Source organism: Passer montanus, unplaced genomic scaffold (assembly GCF_014805655.1).
Source record: "Passer montanus isolate IOZ18808 unplaced genomic scaffold, ASM1480565v1 scaffold222, whole genome shotgun sequence".
Classification (NCBI taxonomy): domain Eukaryota; kingdom Metazoa; phylum Chordata; class Aves; order Passeriformes; family Passeridae; genus Passer; species Passer montanus.
The window spans coordinates 177,829-201,500 of NW_024366838.1; the positions used below are offsets into that span (position 1 = coordinate 177,829).

Here is a 23,672-nt window from a genome sequence, read left to right on the forward strand (position 1 = left end):
AATGAACAAAGCCGCACAACACTCCCTACACTGGTAACCAACCTTTATCCTAAAACATAATTTATTGCAGTAAAACAATTACAGTAGGATAATAAATTTTGATGCAGTAACAATATACAATGAATTTTTCACATGAACCTTGGAGCTTCCTTGGAGCAAAGCCAGAAGTACCTGACCGTGTTAGAACACTGCTGTAAGAGAGCTGCAAGACAAGCGCCCTGAGGAGCCAGCTCTCCCTACCTTGGTGAGGCCACACATCAAGTCCTGGGCCCAGTTCTGGGCCCCTCACTTCAGGAAGGACATTGAGGGGCTGGAGTGTGTTCAGAGAAGGGCAGTGGAGCTGGGGAAGGCTGTGGAGCATGATTTCTATGAGGAGCAGCTGAGGGAGCTGGGGGTGTTTAGGCTGGAGAAGAGGAGGCTGAAGGGGACGCCTTATTGCTCTCTACAACTGCCTGAAAGGAGGGTGTAGCCAGGTGGGTGGGTTGGTCTCTTCTCCCAGGCAAAAGGATGAGAAGAAATGGCCTTAAAGCTGCACCCCAGGGAGGGTCAGCCTGGATACCAGGAAGAATTTCTTCACTGGAGTAATGCTGAAATGTTGGAATGGGCTGCTGAGGGAGGTGATGGAGTCACCATTCCTGGAGGAGTTCAAGAAATTACTCCTCCAGGAGATTGCACTTAATGCTATGGTTTATTTGATATGGTGGTGTTTGGTCAGAGGTTGGACTCAGTGACTTTGAACATCTTTTCTAACCACAAAGATTCCATAACTCTGAGTCAATGTTGTGCGTTTAACCAAATACAGCATTAAACAACGACTGAACAGCAGTCACACCACCTACTACTTATTGCATGACAAATAATTGGTTTGTCTACATAGTGTCAGACCTTTCTAGATCATCCCTCATTGTAGACATCAAATGCTGGGTAAGGCAATCTGCCACTCTTGAGAGGTAACCCTGAGAAGCATCCCTGCCTGAGAGACCTCAGTGGGCTCTGGTGACTGCAGACCCTTGTAGTGAGAAGTGACAGCCCTGCAGTCAGACACTCCTTTGGTGTGCGTGCAGGTGTGGAAGTGTAGCAATGCTTCCTTCCACCCACTTCCAGACCACACAAGGTGCTGTGCTTCTGGCTCAGACCATTAATTCCCAAAAAGATGTGACTTCCCACAAGCTGGCAGGGTTTGCACATAGGGGCTGATTTCAGCCAGGCCTGTTTGTCAGCATGGCCTGAATCAAAGCACTGTTAGCTCAGTCACCATGGGTGCACCTGTCTCAAACAGCAACAGCTTTCTGCTCGCTAACCCGAGAAGCAAACACGTGCACAACTAAGTATAAAACTATACGCACCCACCACATCCTCTGATGTGAAAGAGCTATCACTGAAAAATCTGAAGACTCATGCTTTTCATTATATGAAAAAATGTGCTGCAACCTCCTGCATTTGTACCACGGCTGTCAAAATTTCAAGCAACCTTTGTAATAAATAGAAAAGCAAGGATAGTGATGACGCACTTTCACTCGTGTTGGCATGCAACGTGGTATTAGGCCATGGGAAATCACTAAGAGTGATGTGCCCCTTTCCCCAAGCACTTGTTTCCACCCCCATAAAGGAGAGACAGCTAGTACCAGCTGTGAGACATTTTCACAAAAAAATTAATACTGAAATCAATTGAACTCAGTTGGACTTGTCCATAAATCTCAAACAAATCAACATGTTTGGGGGGCACAGAAACAAGCCAAGATTACATGTTTTGCGAAGGTGGCCGTGAACAAATTAACAACTACATTTCAGACCTGGTGAACTGGATGTAAATTGCAATATTCTAACCTTTTAGGCATTTATTAAGGCAATTTTAACACACTAGGAGTTTGTTATGTCACTTTAGATAGTTAGAAGGACATATTATTCTGTACCTATGAGAGAAGTCCTCATGCAAATAGTTTCCAATACTTTTGAGACTGCCCTAGATGACATAGAAATTGATTACTCAGGAAAATTTATTTTCTGTGTGTAACAGAGAGATAATTCCTGACTATTTAACTACGGTGTATTTTCTACAGTTTATACTCCATGTGAAATGTAATGAAAGAGTATTTTCTGAAATAAAATTATTATCATTTCCCCAAAATTACAGCAAGTCAGCATTCCTGGCTGACAATTCAATAATCACTCCCAAAAGCTACTATGAAGCATCATGTGCAGTATTAACACCAATGCCCATTACAAGCTTTGACAATGTATATAATTGCTAAAATGTACAATTTAAATAAATTTTATTATGACATTTAAATAAGAACACAAATTTAATATTCAGTTCTCTTCAAAAGGTATGCATGAAGTCAGTGTATTGTCAGTTGATTACACAGCCCTAAATAACTACTTTTGCAACTTTTAAGTACATTGGTAGTTTTCTATCAATTTTTAGTACTTTAAGACTTTACTTACTTTACTTTACTTTTTACTTTAACGTTGCATTGTTATAGTTGATTTTCACTTGTACCGAACACTAAAACCAAAAAACACCAAAAGCCCAACCCATCACAAGCACAAAAATTAGACTTTTAATCCACAGAGTATTTTTGTCATATTTGATGAAATGAAACATCAGAAACAAGGAAACATTAAATGAAACAACATTTGAAAGTTGTTTCATTCAGATCTAATTCACCAAAACCTGTTAACAGAATTACAACAACAAAAGACCCAACCCAAACCAACTCCATAGCTAGAACTATTTCAGTCACTGTATTCCCAGACTGAACTTCAATTTGCTGCTTTTCACAAATGCGATTCAAACTCGTACACAAACAAATTGCACAGGATAAAGTGAGAAAGCAGTTAGTCAGAAAATATATACCGTCCATTACATAACATTAACTTAGTCCTGTCCAGTAAGGCAAATAGGCATAAATTAAAAATTCAGGGTTATGCTGAACTCAGAAACCTAAGCTATTTTGAAAAAACAGCTTGCATTTTTCAGCTAAAAATATCTCCCAATATTCGCCAAGTATTTCAACACCTTTCCTCATATTTGTGTTTTTGCTTATTTCATATGCAGAATGTATCAGTTTGCTTCAACAATTTTGACACCACACATCATAAAAACGGTGTCTATACATTCTATAAAGTGAATTAAACCCTGAACAGCACAGACATGTAACACAATTCCCTGAAGCCAGCATTATTTAGTCTAAATTCTTCCACTTAATATATGGGCCATTAAGAAGGCCCCATAAAATGTCCCACAGGCCATTTTATTTTATTTTTAGTATTAGTATTAGTATTTTTAGGAAAAATATATGAAAGGGTATACTAGGCCTCTTGTGGGAGGGGGAAAGGCAATGATGAAGCAGATGATGATGACATTGCAAGTTTTCAAATTAGAGACAAATCAACTACGTACGGTTAATGCTTTGTAAAAACATTAATTTCTAGTGACAAGCAAATACGTAAGTTAGGTCCAGAATTACAATCGCCTCTTCCCATTCCGCCTTGAAGACAAGCGCTCCCATGTCTTCTGAGAGTCAAGAGAAGCTACACACGCAATGCTTATCTTTTAAAGCCACGCGGCCTAGCGCAACTCCCGACACGACAAACGCACGGAGCGACAAAGCCGCGGCTGCAGCACCAGGCGCCGCTCCCGCCCGTCCCCGCCGGCCGCGCCCCGGCACCGCCCCGCGCCCGCCGCGGCCGCGCTGCCCCGGAAGCGCTCCCGCCGCCGCCTGCGGGAACATGGCCGAGTCGCCGGAGGAGGTGGCGGTGCTGGTGCAGCGGGTCGTGAAGGACATCCGCAACGCCTTCCAGCGGAACCCACACATGTGAGTGCGGCCGCGGCCGGGCGGCGCGCAGGGAGCGCTGCCCGCGCTCCGGCCCGGGCGCGCCCGGGCCCAAGGTCACGCCGTGAGTGGCCGCGGGCAGCAGCCGGGTCCCCTCCGAGCAGGAGGGGCGGCTCCGGGCGGCTGCGGTGGCACCTGTGGGGCAGGGCGCCGTGTCCCTGTCCTCGGTGCTCTCGTGCCGCCCCGGCTTCTCCTGCCTCGCTCCGGGAGCCGGAGCCCTGGAGAGCGGTGCGGCCCCGCCCGCAGCCCGGCGGGCATCCGCAGCCCGGCGGGCACAAGCACCGCGTCCTGGAAACCAGCGAAGGCTCCGCGGTCTGGAAGCGATAGATACATTTTCAAAGAAAAGTTCTAATGACCTCTCTCTGAACTCGATGTTTGGCAGTGTTAAACTCCTCGCGCAGTCGGGATGGGGCTGAACCTGCCCGCGAATGGGCCTGGAACAGAGCTCTGGCGCTGGTGGGAGCAAAGCTTAGGATAGAAGCCTCCTGAATTGCACCTTGGCACAACAGAGCAGTGTGGTGAATGCCACCTTCAAATCCATATCTATTGGTAGAAATGCTTTTCATTGTGCGTGGTTTTGAGGAAGACAGAATGACTATGAAATTGCAAACCGCAGTAATTGTTATCTTGTGAGAATCAGATTTATCCAGCAATCTGGGGGGCAGATGGTCTGTTTTATTTTTCAGTGTTGTTGACCAGGCTTGACACCCTGTTTTAAGTGCCTCCCACACTTCTGTTTCCCAGAATGTATTTCCCCAGCCTTTAAGACACAAACTGGGGAAGTATTTTTCAACCTATATGCAAGTTCCATGTTGGTTACAGCATATAAGGTAGCACATAAGTAATAACAACTTTCTAATTTAAGTGAGGTGTATTTGTGTCAGCTAGAAACTGCAGTCTCTGAGGTGGTGGCCTATTAATCTGTTCCAGAAAGTGATAAGCTAAACAATTGCATAGGAAATTTTTATGTCGCCTAATTTATCCCTTTGCTTGACAGGAGAAGATTACAGTGAATACCCTCATGTTTCTCTAAATGTAGTAAGCAGTTTGGGTGGGCGGCCAGGTTTTAAAATGCAGCATATGGATGCTGTTTAAAAAAAGGCTGCGTTTTGCCTTGAAGCTTCATTTTTAGGTTGTGAAGCATAATGCGCTGTAAACGGCCAGTATTTATGAATGAATGTTCTGATTTTTTAATAATTCACACTCTTCTGCCAGAATGCTTTATTGGTAGCAAACTTAGAGATTATGTTTTTGAAGAATTTGCTGCTATTGCAATTTCCTTTCATAGATGAAAAGATGAAAGTGGGTTGCAAGAGTTGTGTGTGCTGAGACTGATGCACTGAGACATGCTTCAAGTAAAAACGCACAAGCTGCTGCCACTTTACCCCTTGAAGTAGAAAAAGTGGCAGTCTTGTCTGCTAGATTTCTGAAGTGGTTGAAACTACTTGAAATGGGACTCTTCAGGCCAGTGTAGGCTGTGGGCCATTTGCTGTGCTGCCTCTGCCTCAGGAGCACCAGGCTGTAGCTGTACTGGCCAGGTCTTTTTGTGTATCTGCATCTTGTCTTCTGCTGCTGGCCAGCTGCCGTTCCTGACAGGTGGCATCCTAAATTCAACGTGTTACAGACCCATGTATTTTACATGGGAACTGCCTAGCTTCACCATGCATGATGTTCCTGTTCATTTAACATACTTTTGCCCCATACTCACCTCTTTTCCAGCATTTATTGACCCTCTTCAAAGGCTGCTTGTACACCTACCCACTTGTCAGCTTTATGCAAACTGTAGCTATCTGTCATTTTGGCATGTTCAAGGCAGTAGTGTGAAACTTAGCTCATCCAAGTCAGACTTCTTGCATTTGGTAATAAGTCAAGGTGTGGCTGTTTGTTTTGTGGGGGTTTTTTTTCCGTTCTTGCTGTTTACCTTTGGTATACTGTTTGTGAGTTACAGTTGATAAGTTCTTGTGGTAATTCACAGAGATGATGGAATGTTTGGTTGGGAAGCATTGCCAACCATTGCATTTCTGTATTGAGAAAAATAATTGTCACCTACTGGAAATAAGCTTAATTACATTTCTCTCTGTTTCTTAAGAGATGAAATTGGATTAATACCCTGCCCTGAAGCCAGATATAACCGGAGCCCTATTGTCCTGGTGGAAAACAAGCTTGGTGTGGAGAGCTGGTGTGTGAAGTTTCTTTTGCCATATGTCCACAATAAACTTCTCCTCTACAGACAGAGAAAACAGTGGCTGAACAAGGATGGTAAGTTCTGAGTTGGAGAAGAGTACATATGTGATCTTCAGTGCACATTTTTTATTTATTGGAAAATTATTTAGATTGGAAAAGAGCTTTAAGATCTGAATCCAGCCATAAACCTGACACTGCCAAGTCCAACATTAAACCGTGTTCCTAAGTGCTGTGTTTACATGTCTTCCAAAATACCTCTAGGGATGGTGACTCTACCACTTCCTGGACAGCCTGTTTCAATTTGGATAACGCTTTCTGTGATGAAACTTTTCCTCATATCCAACCTAAACCTCTCCTGGTGCAGCCTGAGACCATTTTCTCTCATCCTGTTGTTTGTTACCTGTGAAGAGAGACTGATACTCATGTGGCTACAATCTCCTTTTACGTAGTTTTAGAGAACAGTAATGTTCTCCCAAGCCCCTTTTTCTCCAGGCTAATCACCTCCAGCTCCTTCAGCTCCTCTTTACAGGACTTGTGCTCCAGTTGCCCTTCTCTGGGCTCACTCCGGCACCTTGATGTCTCGGTGAGTACACAGAGATGGTCACTGATGTGATCCTGCTGGCCACACTGTTATGATCCAAGCCAGGATTCCCTTGGCCTTCTTGGCCACCTGGGGGACATTGCTGGCTCATGTTCAGCTGGTTCTGGCCAGCAGCCCTGGGTCCTTTTCCACCAAGCATCTTTCCCGCAAGCCTGTGGTGCTGCATGGCATTGTTGTGACCCAGGGGCAAGACCGGTCAGAACCTCATGCAAGTGGCCTTGGCTCATTGATCCAGCTTGTCCTGGTCCCCCTGCAGAGCCTTTCTACCCTCCATAGATCACTCCCACCCGCAGTGGTGTAATCCCCAAACTGACTGAGGGTACACTCAATGCCCTTGCCTGGGTCATTTACCCTTCCTAATGCCAGTTTAACCTGTTGTGGAAAAAATGGTGGTTACTGAGGAGAGCAAGCTTTGGATTGTGCATCTTAACATAAGTCATTTGAAAATAAAATTTCTTTCTTTCTTGCCCAAACTGGAAAGGTTAGAGACAGACAACTTCAGTGAGATATTTGAGGAAGTGATGTTAGTTGGTACAGAAGGAATTTTCTCCTGTTTTCCTGAGTCAAAAGGAAAATGAGGTGACATATATATCTACTGTAAGAAATGAGTGCAGTATGTTTCAGATGCAGAGGTACCAGAAATCATTAGTCCCTACAGCTTGGTAATTGTGAAGTTTTATTTCATCTCTTTGTTTTGTTTTGGTTTTTAGTTTAAGTTGCATGAAAAAATATTTTATATATGTTCTTTAAAAAAATTAAAAATAAAGAATTATGAACAGGTGTGACATAAGAGGTACTTGATGGCTTATTCAGTGTCCTGATCAGAGTAAGAATGAAAAAGAATAACTAGTTTATTGTTGCAGTACCTTCTAACTAGGAGTTGGAATAAAGAATGTTCTTGTGCTGGGCTTCTCTGTCTTATTTCTGGTGTTTTTTTTTTTTCTTTTAGAGACTTTTTCTAGTATGTTTTATCTGCTATGGTATTTTTCATATCCCTCAGAAAGAGGGATTTCTGTTCTGTTGAAGAGCACTCTGTGACCACTCACAGAGTTCAGATCTTTAGTATCTCATATGCGACTGCGTTTCAGTTGTGGACTGTTACCATATTTTAAGTTTTTTCTGTTTACTTGTAGCTAACCTGTCCATAAAGCACTGACTGTGTCCATTTTGCTTCAACATGTGTGGGATTGTCTTCCCCTCCTGAAGCATACCAAACAGACACCATTTATTCAGTTGTGTTGATTGCAGCTATAGCAGAGCCAATCTCCCTGGCTGCTTTATGAAATAGAGAGTTAAAGAATTATTTTTAAATAGCAGGATGTTAGCAGACATCTGGTGCATACTCTAGCACCTAGTCATAACTAACATGGTGTACTTCTTGGTGTTACTGCTAGGTAAGTTTTTGGAGTAAGTCTGTGTAGATCAGGAGATGATGTGTGGCCAGTAGCATTTCTCCTTTGATATCTACTTTTCCTCAGTGTTTTATTGCTGTATTCTGTTTCACTTCATGGGTGAAGCCAGCTGTGCACTGATGTTCATTAAAGTGCAGTGTGTGGCACAGTCAGGTGGTGTTGGTCAGGTCTGTAAATGTGCACTTGAGCTTGTTTTGCCTTTGGAGACTATACGGAGAAAGAAGATTGAGGTCTTCAGTGGATCTTGGAGTGGGAGCATTCTTAAGGCAGAGAGTATTGCCTGCTTTTGTCTGCCTGATGGTGGGGGTCTAGATTTGCTAAACATGCTTTGATTTCTTATTACAAACGTATGGATGTATAATGCAACCATGTTGGAAAGAGTAGCATGAAATGGCAGACAAGGCAGATCATGACAAGGAGGAACCCATTCTCCTGGCAACAGTCTTCCAGTGCTAGCTGTACACCTTGAGTCATGTTAGAGTAACAGTGCACTGGCTTGATCCTTAGAATTAATTACCCTTCAGAAAAGTAGCTTAAAAAAGTTGAAGTGTTGCTAGGTATGACTGACCCATTAATCGTATTTTATTTTTGTCTGACAGATTGTTTGTGTTTGTGTCATTGTGTTTCCCATACTCCTCCTAGAGGGTTGATGTCATGTCATTATGTGGCTTCAAAAATTTTACATTGCCCTTTATTTTTTTTATTTTTACATAATTGATTTTCTTGAATTTTTTTTCTCATTACAGACATATTTAAAAGACTCTTCCTAGGGGATGTGTATTGCTAACATAAGTAACTTCCATTTCTTCTTGGTCTTAGTGGTTTATGGTTGGATCTGTTAAGACCAGGATGGTTTTGATCACTGCCACCAACCAGCTGCTGATTTATTCAGTTCTCTTAGAGACAGGCGATTGTGACCTTCCAAATTTGAAATTTGTAATGCAGATGATTACAAAAGTCAATAAACTGAACTTTAATACACAGAATATAATTAATGTTGACTGACACATAACTAAATATAAACTTTAACATTTTAAAAGTTGAACCTACTAGCACAGGCAATCTTTGCAACACCAGTGGTTGTCATTGCAGTGCCTTTGGAGGTTGTATGTAGGAGTTTGTGATGTATACTATTATTTTGCTACAGATCTTCATCAGGGAGACTTCATTTTGGTCTCAAGTGTTATTGTAATGTCTAATTAAGGACATTTCCACACAGAGAAAAACTTCTTGTTTCAAGCCAAACTACAAACATCGAGATCTGTGTCATGTTTTTGGGTGTCTGAAGACAGCTTGTAGCCATTACCTGTGTGCTAGCTCCCTGCTCCAGTCACACCAGTGCAGGTGCTTTGCTGTGATGCAGTCACACCTGCCTGTGCCACAGGGATGGTGTCTGCAGGCTTCTGCTTCTCTCACAGGTGAAACCTTACACAACCCTTCCTCTCAAAATGCAGCTCAGAAAACTCTGTCAGTGAATACTACAGTAGCATGTATTTTAAAGCAGTGCCTGCAATTCGTTTGGCTGTCTTTTGAAAATGAAACTCAATTCTGTTTTGTCTCTTCATTTACAAAAGCCAGTTTCAAATGTGTGAGAAGAGGTCCTACAGCATTTTCATGTCTGCTGAGGTTTTCTGTAACCACTGTAGAACACAGTCAGGTCCTTCATGTTAAAACCCAATTTGTAAGGGAGTTTAGTATGTTGTTCCATAATTGGGTTTCACATTTGCCTCAAAAGGTTTGAGCAGACACTGAACTGCAGTGGTGGAGAGAATTAAGTCTCTAAGTCTTTCCCAGGTGGGCTTAGAGACTCATCTCTAAGGTGTCATAAGTATGTATATTCTATCAAGAGATGTTATGGTTTTCTCCTAAGTATTCTCAAGGATTTTGCTCCAGATTACTTTTGTAGATGAAAGTGCATGCCTGGAATCAGGTTAGTTGTTTTGTTTTGCATCTAGTAAAGAAAGAGATTTGTTTATTTCTTCTTCAGAACTCAATTGGTATGTTCTGTTGAAGCTTGTTATAATCAGTGATTGCAGAAGTAGTCTCTACTCACCTCTTCTGTTTTGAGTCGCCGTAAGCCATTTAAAATAGAACTGAGGAGAACAACAGGGTGCTGGTTCAAGTGTCTGCTTTTAGATGTGGTGTCTGGTATTTTTTTCTGACAGGATCCTGGAAGAAAGAAGTGCTTTGTGGTCATTCATTGATAGGTTAGTGACACAGGTGTTTAGTTACAGTTTCTTTTGGATACTTGGAATCCAGAATCACGACTGCTCCCCCTGCTATTATTTGAGTTTAGAAATCTAAATTTTACAATATGTTTTTATTCTTTCTCCACTATCTTTTAAATTTATGCATGCATACTATTTATGCTATGTCAAGATGGTTTTCTGAAATTTTTACAAACTACTCACAGAATATCTAAAAAACTGGATACAGCCATATTTAAAGGTGTGCTAAAATGATATTGTTTTATTTGTCCTTTTGCAGTTAGGGAGACTTTAATATGCAAAAGGATGTGTTCATTGTGAGCACCTATAATGCAGCAGTTTGCTTGAAATGTATCTAGTAGAAAGTACTTTTAAATTGTAAATAAAAGGTGTTGGGTTTTGTTACTGACACAGGGTGGATAGTTGGCAGGTACTATCATTGTATGCCAGATCTATCATAAGACTTCCTAATAAATAGTGGCTCAGAGGTTAACAAACCGTGCCATTTTTCTATTGAAAAGTGCCTTAGAGGTTACTAAATTTTGTCATTTTGCGTCTCTGGCTCAGAATCCACACTTCATAAATCTTCATCTGTTAATTACATCAAAGAATATTGGCATGGAAGAACTGGGCTCCACTTGGAGATTTTCCTTTTATCTGCATATTTTCTTTGATAATATTCAGGGTGAAGTGAACCTTTGTGATGGGAAAATGGACAAAATGTGAACAAGTTCTGTTTAAGTTGGACTTGATTGATGCTGTTGACAGACCTTCGAGATTACCAGAATGGTCATATTAACTGGAAATCATGACTAAACAAGCTGTGTTGTTCTAAATAGACTTTGAAAGGCCTTTCTGAGAAGTATTAAAAAAACTGAAATAGGCTATAATAAACTTTTGTTTGATGTGCATATAACATGTGCAGTGGTAGTACCTAATAGTTGCTAAAACCATTGTTGTAGGTAAAATGGAAAATGTACATAAAACAATCATAGCTCACAATTTTAACTATACCTCCTTATAAAAAACCTGATTTCTGAATGTAAAATTGAAACAGTAGCCACAAAACAATTAGGAGATGTTTAATTTTATGTATGTTTGATTTTGTGTGTGTGAGTAATCCTGGTTATTTGAATTGGGATAGTCAGCTGCATAAAATTAAAATGTATGTTGAAATACTTTGCTGGTTCAGGAATTGGGTAAACAAATAATATTTGTACATTCAGGCAGCAAATCAGGAAGAAGCTTTGCGCGTATGAAGAATATTTATTCCTTGGCAGCAAAGAGAGGTTTATTTTGTGAAAATAGAAAAGTTAAGTTCGTTCCTTGAGACGCTTTTCAAAACATTACAGCTTAGTGCTAAGTCAGCAGTACACCAAAGAATTCTCTACCATGTCCCCCATCATCTCTTGCGTTATATGGTGCCTTAGCATGTTCCTCATAAGGAAGACCATAATGGAAAACACAGAATTTATTTGTTGGACATAAATGATCAATCAGACACACGGTAATATATGAAGGTATTTCACTTTTAGGCCTGTTTCAAAGATACATGAAGCCAAGTCCCTTTGCGCTTGGAATTAATTTATGTATCATTACTGTGGAATTTCTTAACAGTTCATTTTGCAGTCATATTGACTGCACTGACCAGAGATCTCTTTCCATGAGATACCATCCTTTTCTTTTTCCTTCAAAGAATGAAGTACCTCTTATTTGCTGGAAATCACCTGAGGTACGATCTAATTAGTATGTTAAATTCAGGGTAATTAGGAGAGAATGTAGCCAAATTTAATTTACAGTAAAAGGTTGTATAGTCACATTCAGTGACTATACAACCTTTTATTTTTTTATTATTATTTATTACATTTATTTTTTAGCATGTCAGTTGTTATGACATACTAAAAAATAAATGTAATGCATAAATCTACAGTATATAGTGCTTAAATGCAGGGATGCAAGCAAATGTTTTGGTTTTTGCTTTGCATTTTATATTGAATTATTCTTAGAATTTCAGTCTGAGGTGCTTGACAACGTATTCAAAGTGTTTTCTATATGGTTTGGTATGTAGCTCCTTTGTAATCCCCATTCGTAGCTGTGGTGTTTCATTTTTTAGCTACAGGTTTTTTAATAGTGTGTGTATTTTTTGAAACAGTATGATACATGGCAGCCATCTGCAGCTCAGACTTGTTCTAAAATAGTAGGATATATTTTTACTTCTCTGTAGTATTTAAAACTCTTTGGATTTTCTTTGAAGAAGTCTCTGCTTCTCTTACATAGTATGTGTGGTTAAAATCACTGAATTCTCAAGGATTTTATATTATGATTTTTCCTTGCTCAAAGCATACTTAGTTCATTATTTAAATAATTAAAAGGGAGGATATGGCAGTTCTTGCTCCCTCTTAAATTAACAATTAATTAATGCTCTGTCATTTCTGGAATAAGAGCAATATTTTACAGAGGTACAGCAGCCCGTAGCAAAGAGACTTTGAGGAAGGAGAGGGAGTAAGGAATTGCAGAGAGATCAGTGCTGTGTGCAAATCATTACTAATCTTAATGTCTCTTGTTCCATCATTTCAGAGTTGATAGATATCACGTGTACCCTGCTACTGCTGAATCCAGACTTCACCACTGCTTGGAATGTGAGGTACGTTGCACTCAGAAAATGCTATTCAAAGACGTCGGCCTTGTATGAGTCAGCTGAAAGCTTTGTTTCAGGTGGTTGTTAGTGATGCAGCAAGAACTTGTCAACTAAGAAGTGCTGAAGGAATGTTAAAAATGTCTTCTTTCCTATATGTTGCAGATAGTTTGACTGCCCTTTTCAGCTTTTTGTTGGGTTGGTTTGTTTGGGAGTTTTTGTTTGTTTGGTGTTTTGTTTGTTTGTTTGTTTTTATTGAGGGCTGATGATTACAATGCTGCATATGAAGGCATGTTTGCATCACATTTTCAGGGTGTATAAGACCCACTGAACCACCATTCCTCTTTCCTCCTGCAGTTAATGAGGGTGGTGCTCAGCTGATGTCTGCTGTGTCTATTCACTATTCTCATTTTTACCTCTCTTTGAGTTCTTTTGAGATTCCAACTCATTTTGCTGCCACTACCAGTGCAAGCTATCAAAGCTCAGTAGATACACTGCAAGAGAGGAGGAGAAGGTGTTTACCCTTTATTTCAAACACATTTCCCCCCTCCCCTCTACTTGTACCTTTTGGGTTTAGCATAGCTTCATCACTGGTCAACCTTCAGAACTTGTCCAGGAGTCATAATGGAGGAGGAGCAGGAATTTACCTCCTTGCTCTTCAGGTGGTACAGAAACAGCAATTCCTTACAAATTTGTAATCTTATGGCTGTTTTGTAAAGTTCAGAGTTGGAGGAATAGTCTCTTTCTGCTGCCAGGGTAAGACTGGAGACAGTCTATAAAAGCTATAGTTTCAGGAGGGCTGGAGGGCTGACAAAACTAAGATAGTGTCTAGGAGTGCATTAATGGAAGATAGGACTTCTGTAGTTACGGTACAGTTTTGCAGGTGGTGCATTAACAAAGTGACCTAGAAAGATGATGGCTGCATCTAGCTGTCAGCCCTAAAACAAATTCAGCTTTCTTTTTTCTTTTTTCACTGCTGATATAGTTCTGAAGTGTTCTGTATCTTTCTATCTCTCAGGTCTGAAAAAGGGGGATGAATGTGATGGCAAAGGGTTTAGTGTCATGAAAATGTATAACTTGAGTAGCTTTGAAGTGTTAAAAAAGAATTAGGATCTTGTATAAGTACTAGAGCTGCTACAGTAATCTCATTTTAGGGTACTTACAATTGATTTTTCGTTTATGTTTTGTGAAATTTTTTTTATTGCACATGCATTCATCCTTATCAGTCAGGCTTTTGTGTGCCTGACAGCTGAAAGAGTTAGCTTTTGTGTGCATCAGAAGAGTAGTTCAAAGTTGTAAGTGGAATTAAACATGCTAAGGAATATGGATGAGGATTGTTTTCTCATTTATAATGTTTATGATTTACCAAAACATACAAATTACTACAGAAGTGGGCCTTACTCCCCAAATTGTTGACTAGTGATCTACCAGTCAGTCTGTCTTTGAAGCTCTGTTTGGCATCCAGAGAGATCTTGTTACTCAAGCCAGTCATTATCTGTGGAGGTTACCAGCGAGCCCATTCTAGCAAAGGAACTGCTTTGCTAAATCTGACCTTCATTGTTCTAGGCTTCTGCTGGGAGTTTGCTCTTTTGAAGGGGAGGCACTTTAGTTATATATATGTTGATATGTATTTCAGCTTCTCTTTGAAATTACAGCTCAAGCTAGCCAGACGTGTGGCGTAATATCACAGAGTAGAGGACTGACTGTGTTCTGTACAGATGCTGGTGATAAATGCTTATCCTGAGGTAGTCCACGCTCAGAACTAATTGTATGAGACTTGCACTCTGCTTGTAGAACATGATGGATCTGTTGTGGGATGATTGGTTTTTTGTTGCTCAGACAGTGTTTGTCATGACAGGTTCGTCTTGCATTCCCTATACACTAATTCACTGCTTTATTTTGAAGGGGGAAAAAAGCATTGTACACTCTTAAGTAGCCTAAAAAATAAAAAGTGTTCTAGTTGTTGACTGAATAGCAGCCCTGCACACAGTGTGTTTCTTGTAATTTATTGACTTTTTCACTGTAGGCTGGGATAATCCCTTTTCAATATGTTGAATTCTACTGAAAGCTTCAGAGATAGTGGTTGACTTAGTAGCACTGAAGTTGAATATACAGGGAGAGAAAAGGAAATCACTTCTTAGGAAAGGATACAGGACTTGGCAGAGCCAAGTCAGAAGACTTGAGTGGTGTTGTGGAAGACAAGTGGGCATTTCAGCTCAGGTGACAATCATAGAAAGTTGTATCTGATTAATAAAGCACAGGAGAACACAGAACTTTAGGCATGTTATCTAGGTCAGCTAGGACTAGATGGTCTGCCTTGGTTTTGTAGCTATTCTGAACAGCTGCAATGTACCTACTACATACATCTGTTGTTTATTTATTTATTTAAATTAGAAGTGACTCAAAAGTTACAGAAGAGCAGGGACTATAACCTCAACCCTGAGACCCTGAGCCAGAGGGTCAGGCAGAGATGGCAGAGAAAGTCTTGCTAAAGAGTAGATGTGTCACTTCCTAGGAACTGAGAGAGAAACCCCTGTTATACTGACTGGCATAAGAGATTTCTCCAGTTGTTAATCCTAAATTCAGTTAGCTTGTGTTTTTAGAAGTTGAAAAGTCTTGCAAGTTAAAATGACCAAAATTTTTATGGAAGTGATTGTAAAGGAATTTTTATAAACGCCTTTGTTCTTCCTGTTATACTTCCTGGCATGTACAATTGATGAAAAGACATTAGGTAACAAGATGCTCTGAAAAGTCACATTTTGCTTTCAGATATAAATGTCTTCAAAGGTGTCAGCATAAGGCAAGTAAAAATGATTCCAGATTATCTTTTATTGGAGCTATAATCCTTAAGGATGAAACATTATCTGTGATCCACATGGCAAGAAAGTAAGCTAGAAATTATATATCCCCAGTTGGATGTTAGCTGAAAGAGCTTAGAAAGGTTTATGTGGGAGTGTATGGTACTTCAGATATACTAGTGCTTGCGGTGCTTTGCGAATGGGAGAGTCTCTCATTTGAAAATCATAGCAAATCTAAAAAGAGCTTTTCTGCTACAGCAGTGAAGATGGATCTTGACTGCACTGTTCCTCAACTTTGCAAAAAGAGGAAGTTTAAGAGTGTATAAATGTGAGGCTGTTTACTTAGACTGAATATTTTAATACAGCAACACTTTCTTCACTGAAAGCTTAGGTTTTGGGAGGTAGGTGGCCTGGTAATCTAAATCTTTGTTAAATATGTACATGCATTTGTTTTAAGTATCAGACTTATCTAAGCTGTATTTTCATTGTGTGTGTATGGTAAGTAATTTTTACCAAAATGTCACCTTTTGCATTGCAGTAATGAGGCAGTTGTTCCACCTGCCCTAGCGCTGACCCTGAATGCTTATTTTGTCTGCTTTCCAAATTTGAGTGCATTAGAACAGAATGGTCTGGTCAATCTGCCACTTCTCCTCAGTCTATCTGAACTGCCTGTTAAAAACCATCTAAAAGCATCCAATCTGAAGCATGATGGAACTTGGCTGAGATAAAAAACAGGTGCCCCAGTAGCTATCGGAAGCAAAACTTCCATACGTTCTCCACTCTGCTTCAATTTTAAATAATATTTGCTCACTGTTAGTGTTGCAGCCATTAGCTTCTGACTGTGGTTATGAGTTTCAATTACAGCAACACAAAGCCAAAGTACCATATGGAGTCAGTTTCCTACTAAAAATTACCAACTCAGACAGAAAATATGTAGTCACAGAAAGGAAGTATGTCAATTTTTTTGTGAGACTTGCACATAACTTTAGGGCAACATTATGTTTTCTGCGTCAGACTGCAGAGGAGTTTTGTCTTATTTGATAGCCAATCTTTCCAGAATTTATTTCCTCCCCTCCCACTGGGGTCTTTTGGTCAGAGAGTTGATAATCTGCTTACTAGTGTCATGCCTATCATTATGATGAATCAGAAATTACTAGAAAAACCAAAACCAAACCCATGCCAAAATTGCTTCGGCTTCTTGCACTCTCAGTTTTTAGTTGTGACTTCTGCAGGTTCTGGGAAATGTGTGTTTTTCTTTCTGCAGATTGTAACTTTGGAATTTACTGTGTCTTCACTTCAGAGCTGCTACCTACTAGATTAGAGAGTAGGGCATGAAGACTAATGCCCTTGGAGTAACTGGTGATGGGGGATGCCTACAAACATGCTCGGGGCAGGCAGTAAGAGTTATAACGCTATAAACAAGAGGGTGAGGGGTAAGAAATTCTGTGCAAAGAAGGTGAAAAGGCCAAGTACAGATTTTCATTTTGCTCTGTCTGTGGGAGGTACTCTAGTAAGGGTTGTGTTGTATGAACATAAAGTTTTGTCAGGGCAAATTTTCAATTTTTTTAACCAAAGATTGTTTTACATTTAAGTAAACTGCGGAATTGCAGCCTTTTTGTTGAGTTTGTAAAACATTCTACGCACATAGAATATTTTCCTTTTAAAAATAAATTTAGGGAACCTTGACACTGTATTTTGAATAGTATTTAAAAACTAAAAGTGAGTGTGGAGGAGTGCTATGTGTAAGAGTATTTCCAGATGTACACAGTGATCTAAGGGCTTAATTTCAAGAAGGGATGTTTGTTCATATATGTAACCCTACAGGTAGCTGGCTCAATAATTTTTGGGTAGTTTTGAGAACTAATGGGTTGTATGTGTTCACATTAAGATAAAGTTCTTTGTGCACATATATATGGTACATATGTATGTATAGTAGAATGGATTAATGCACTAAAGGGTTTTTAAACTCTTGTAGTTTGACAGTGAAGTTCTGTTATGGTACAAAGGAAATGCCATGCAATTTGTTATTGGGATTTGTGTTCTGTTTTCAGGTTACTACTTTTATTCACCCAGATTTATTTTATCTTTTGTAGGAAAGAATTAATACTGTCTGGCACTTTAAATCCACTTAAAGATTTGCATCTTGGAAAACTGGCGTTAACCAAGTTTCCAAAGAGTCCAGAAACATGGATTCATAGGTTGGTTTCCTTTGCCTTCTATTGACTCCTGAAACAATTTTCCTAGGGGTTTTTTATTTCCTGTTCTTAGGTTAAGGCGAGTCATAGATGCAGGAGGACAACTGGAAATATATCAGATTCTTTGAACCAGTCATTGCAGAATACTGTGCTTTGGCTTTTGAAGCTACCTGTCTATATTCTGCACTTAGAACTGAAGTCATATGTACCTTTTCTGCTGCATACTTTTTATGTAAACTTCGGAGGGGAGATACATTTCCTTAGTTTCCTTATCATGTCTTGCAGCACCTAAAATCCTCAACCTGAAAATACTGATTCCATCAATTGTAACTATTTGTCAACTAATTGTCAACTATTTGAGCACTGTAGGTTTTTCCTTTCCCTCAAATTTACTACTGTATTTTTTGTCTACATTTCAGAAAGTTAAGGTTAAAGCCAACCTTTGTAAATAAAGCTGGGTTCTTTTCCATTTCCATACTGATCTTTTTTGTTTGATGAATTTATTTTTAATTTCTAACTTAAACTAAATCATTCAGTCACATCTACTGGATATGAAAATAACAGATCACATGTTTGGAAAACTTAACTCCAGAGTTACTCAAGTTCACAAAGCTAATCATCTCAGTCATGACTGACCATAAAATACCTGTAGCAGAGCTAAGTGAAGCATAGGTCCATTGCTCAACTTCAAAACTTAAAAACCCAAAAACTTTGTATGCGTGTAATCTTTTTTCATTATAGAAATAAAAAGCTAGGACAACCTTTTATAGACAGCCCTGAAGAGATTTAAATATATCACCTTGGGAAGCAGTTTGCGATGTTTGTGTTTAACATGTCCAGCATTAGGGCAGCTGAAAAGTTGGTACTGCATTAGGGACTCAATACTCTATAAAGAACATAAAACTTACTGACTACATGAGAATTTTTGGAAGTGGAAGTTGTTGGCAAACTCTTGTTTGTCAGTGCATACATGAACTTAAAAGTCTCAAGTTAAACCTAGTAAGCAATGCCTGGAATGTTGCAAGGTGTTTCATTGATAAAGCAACAACAATTAATTTCTGCAGCATCAATTTTTAATTTTGATGTCCAACTTCTTTTTGTCATCCTCATGCTACTGACTTGTGCTGCTTGATGGCTTTGAAGCAAAAGCGTGTAGCTATAATGGGAAAAAATCTTGGACTTTGTCATAGTTTACCTTTTTCTACATGGTAGCTGACACCAGAAAAATAGGACTTTTTTTGTGTGTTAATACTTCTGAACCTGATGCCATCTGTATCATTATGATGATCAATATGTTTTTATCAAATAAGTCAGAATGTTAGGTTCTTTATATTTATTTACATTTTAGAAATAATAAAATATTCCGACTATAATTTCCATGCAAATGTAAATTAGGAGTATTTTGATAGTGTCATAATTTGTTTTTCTTTCTCTTACTTGCCTACATCAGAAAAGTGTATTTGAGGATGACTACACAAATGTTTGGCTTGGATTTGAATATGCTGACCATGATTGATACATGTTAGAAAATAAGATTCTCAAAAATACTTCTCTGCATCAACATAATGATTAATTTTGGGTTTCCTGTTCCCCCATAGTATTAAATCTCAGACAAAAGATGCAAAAACCTTTAATGGGGCTATGAATAAAATTCAGTAAAACATAGCCAAATTGTTTTTTCTTGTGCATGAGAGATACACTCACTGAAAATGTCAAATACCTGTCATTAATTTTTTTCAGATGACCTCCTGCTTTATATTTTGGAGGTTCAGATGTATCTTGTGCATATACAGTCAGTATATCTATTTATTGTGTATTTGTCACTTATTAATCCTTCTTTTGTTTGTTGTCATTCCAGGAATTTTAAGAGCAATAGTAACATGCAAAAGTGAAAGTGACTCCAGATTAATTGGAGTAAAATCAATGCAGGAAATTTTGCATAAAAAACAAATAATACCATATTCAACCGTTTCCAGAAATATATTTTAAATCTTCTGAGGTTGTGATTGCACTGTCTAGAAAGTAGCTCTAATTTAATTTTATGGGTTTTTTGATGCTGGAGCCACAGAGACCATAAAGTCTGCATTTTGTAACTCTCTCCTGGATCTGTAATTTATCAGATTTCCTTGGCTTAAAAAGCATGCTCGTTTCAAGAAACTGACATAATTACAGATTTACAGATTTGAAATAATTTATGGCTTTACTCAGATGCTGATGTTAATGAAATAATACATGTCTTTTGTTAAAGGAGTGACATGCTCATTGATTTTTTTTGCCTAGACTATTTTTGAATTTTCCATTTCTTGCATAGCTGTGGACTGAAATAAAAAATTACAAAAGGTGATGTTTGGATCAAAGATATTTTTAAAAATTAAAAGTTAAGTCTTTAAAATTATCACATTTCATAAAATACTGTTACAGAACAGTCAGAACATGGTTTGCTTAGCTATACATCTTTATTTAGAACAAATGGTGTATAGGAAGAAAGTGTTCATACACTGCTTGTAACTTTCTGCTGAGAAACACAGTCAGTTTAAAATTGCCTTCTTATAAATTATCTTTATAAATATATCTTATAAATATCTTATAAATTGTCTTCCAATACTTTGTTCTTTTTTGATAACTGAGTGGAAAAGATAACAATGTAGATAAAATCCATGAGTGAACAAGCATATTGTGGATGTCTTCAAATGAGACATAAAGCAGATCAGTTAACAATTTTTTTTAATACATGGTTAACTTACCTTTTTTATATATGTATATATATGTAGATATATAATTTTACACATGGCTTGCAAAATAGAATTCTCTCTTTCAAAAAAGTTAATTTATTACTTTATTTTGTTTATTGATTTCTTTTAACTTGGAGTTAAAAGATATTTTGACACCTTTGAAAGAAGCAATTAATTGGTTTTGGAACCAGTGTGGGCTAGTACAAAGCAGGATAACCTCCATGTTGCACATTAGAGGATGTCACTCTCTCCAGAGCATTCCACACTGGACCATAGCAATTCCATTGACATGGGGTGCTCTGTGAAAATTTACACATCCATAATCTGTTTTTTTAGAACCCTTTTATGTTGGCGCTGCAGATGCAGCATTGAGGTTGCCTCTGAAAATACTACTAAAATTTTGTCCAAAGTGAAATAAAAAAGGAGAACATCTAGGCATCTGTGGTTATCTCAGACATGTGAAATTAAATACATGTAATTCATCAGTAGAAACATTTGTTTTGCTCATACCTATAGCCCTTGAAACCATAAGCTTTTTGGGCTTTGTTACTGCTGGTGGTGTACAGAAACCAGTTTGAATTGCAGCATGCAGACATAAAAGATACTAAGCAGAATTAATTTTTTATTACATCACTTCTTTCTGTCTCACTTTGGCTACTTCATTTTTAGTGCTATGCAAGTCTTTGAAAAAGGAGCACATTAGAAATTTCATGCACACGCTGCTTGCACTCTTTCACAAATTTGCTGTTTCCTTCTGTTTCATTTTTATGATGCTGTAAGTAGCCATGGTCACTTAGAGTAAGCAGACTGATGCAGCTGTGTTGGGAGTGTGATGGTGGTGTTGTAGTTTATAGCATGGCAAGCATTCAGATGTTTTTTTACCACTCACTCACTCATTACCTAGCTACAGTATAGTTCAGAGAATAGAAATACTGGAAAGGTTTGATTGATGCACATGAAAAACCATCTTTTTCTCTTAAAACTGCTCTCTGACCATTAACACTTTACGTCGTTTAACCAGACGATGGGTGCTGCAACAACTAATTCAGGAAAACTCCTTGCCCAGTCTTGCAACAAAAGGAAACTTGGGAGCAGCACCTGTGGAGAGGATTCATCGACTAGTGCAGGAGGAAATGAATGTCTGCTCTGAAGCTGCTGGGAGATATCCAAGCAACTACAATGCCTGGTCCCATCGCATCTGGGTTTTACAGCATTTGGCAAAGCTCACTGTCAAGGTATAATACAATAGTGAATAAATTCTTAAATTTTCTTCTCAAAAAAACCCAAATACTGGTTTTCAAAGCCGATTGTGTAACATGAATTAAGAGTATCAAGTGAAGTTGTAGCTAAGAATGTTTTAAGAAAAGGGGAAAAATCTTGCAGTGAGTATGTTTTGCATTTTTCTTGTTCATGTAAGCAGGTTCTTCTCAGCAGAAATAACATTTTTCTTGCCTGTATACAGAGTTCTGTTTCTCTCTTAGTACTTGGTGCTAATGTATATTTGGGAAGTGTGTAGATGGGACTATATGAGTCGAAGTCAGGAATGGACAACTCTTAAGTAATTCTTCCAGCACTAGTCTTGAAATTCCTAGTAGAGGAGAAAGATAATACATAACAGATGTTGTTTTAATAAAGTAATATCAGTGTTTCGATGCCCTTACTCAGCTTACCTGTGGTTTCAGAATTTTGAAGGACCAAGTAGAGACAGCAGGAATTTTGGAGAAAGCATAGTGGTGCTTGTGACTAATTCTTTCAGTTCTAGCAGTATTTTCTGATAGCATTTACACTGGGAGCTGATTAAACTGTTTCAGGGACAGCAGGGACACTTTATGCAGTGTTGAATGTTTTGCATCTATAACATCAAGACCTGCAACAAATTAAATTAGTTAATGTGACATGGTCTAGGCAGTTTTGTAATACCATGTTTTCTCAGTGATTAGGTGAATTCTTTGTATTGGGTTGATACAGTGACACATTGCTCACTTTTAACAGCAGCTTCTGAATTTTGCCTCATAGGGCTTAAGGGAGGAATTTACTGAACATTGTTGAGTCAATACAGCCATTATTTTTATGTCCGTTGCAGAGACAGGGCAGAATTTGGACTTGTCTGCCTAGCAACGGTATGAAAATATGAAAAGGTAGTTTTCAGAAAACTCGGAATTGCAGGATTCATAGATTGGAGGTTAGAAGTTAAGAGTTAGAAGTGTATATCAACAGAAAACAGGAACTTTAATGTCTTCAAGAGCTTATTAAAAAGTGAATGGAATTAGCACTGTTAAAGAAAATTCAAGTCGTTTTATGCCTTAAAACAACTTCTAAACAGGTCTGTGTCCATTATACTGATAGCAGTAGTCTGAGGATCAGGATTGCACCTTGAGTGCTTTTTGCACTCACTATTCCTTACTGATTTAATTAAAGAAAAATAATTACATTGTAATAGAAATAACTCTTTGTGGAACTGGAGTTATTCTGGTGAGTTTATTCATTGTCAGGTTGTGTTCTTTTTGTGACAAATCACAACCGTGCCAGTGAAGGAAGTATTTTAAATTTGTTTGACCATTCCAAAGTCTGTTTATCTTGCCTGCCATCCCACTGATCCCATCCCCATCTGATCTACTTTTTTTAGAATGAAAACTGTGGAAGTGACACTTTTGTCTAGAGTTGTCCATCTGGTTTCTGTTATTCCTCCACAGATGTGTTAAACCTGTTGGGAAGTATCTGTGGTGGCTCTAGGTTTTTTTCAGGACACCACCAATGCATCTCGTCAGAAGCCTAGTAGAAGTTGTTTGGGATACAGGAAAATTAGGAAAAAGTGTGGAACATAAAAGACAGTGAGCAACTTGTGATAAAATTTGTCTAGGTAACTTTAAGAGGCAGAATTTGCAAGAATATTTGCAAGATATGATGCAGAGAAAAAAGCAAATAAGAAGGAGAACAAGGAGAAAGCAGGCATTGCAGATTTTCATAAAAATGTGCAGGATCATAGAATCACAGAATGGTTTGGCTTGGGAGGGATCTCCATCTCATTCCAACCACTCTGCAACGTGTAAGGATGCCACTCATTAGATCAGG

At 38.8% G+C, this 23,672-nt stretch overlaps 1 protein-coding gene across 2 annotated transcripts in view; it reads left to right on the forward strand.

The window, feature by feature from the left end:
- Positions 1 to 2,168: 2,168 nt before the first annotated feature.
- Positions 2,169 to 23,672, forward strand: part of PTAR1 (protein prenyltransferase alpha subunit repeat containing 1) — a 35,830-nt gene continuing 14,326 nt past the window's right edge. The window contains exons 1-5 of one of the 2 annotated variants that reach the window (XM_039710059.1): positions 2,169 to 3,818; positions 5,926 to 6,095; positions 12,818 to 12,884; positions 17,767 to 17,871; positions 21,622 to 21,835. In XM_039710059.1, coding sequence (XP_039565993.1) covers positions 3,511 to 3,818; positions 5,926 to 6,095; positions 12,818 to 12,884; positions 17,767 to 17,871; positions 21,622 to 21,835 — 864 coding nt within the window. In that variant the 5' untranslated portion in view covers positions 2,169 to 3,510. The remainder of the gene's footprint in view (positions 3,819 to 5,925; positions 6,096 to 12,817; positions 12,885 to 17,766; positions 17,872 to 21,621; positions 21,836 to 23,672) is intronic. The other variant, XM_039710058.1, reaches the window with a different exon arrangement.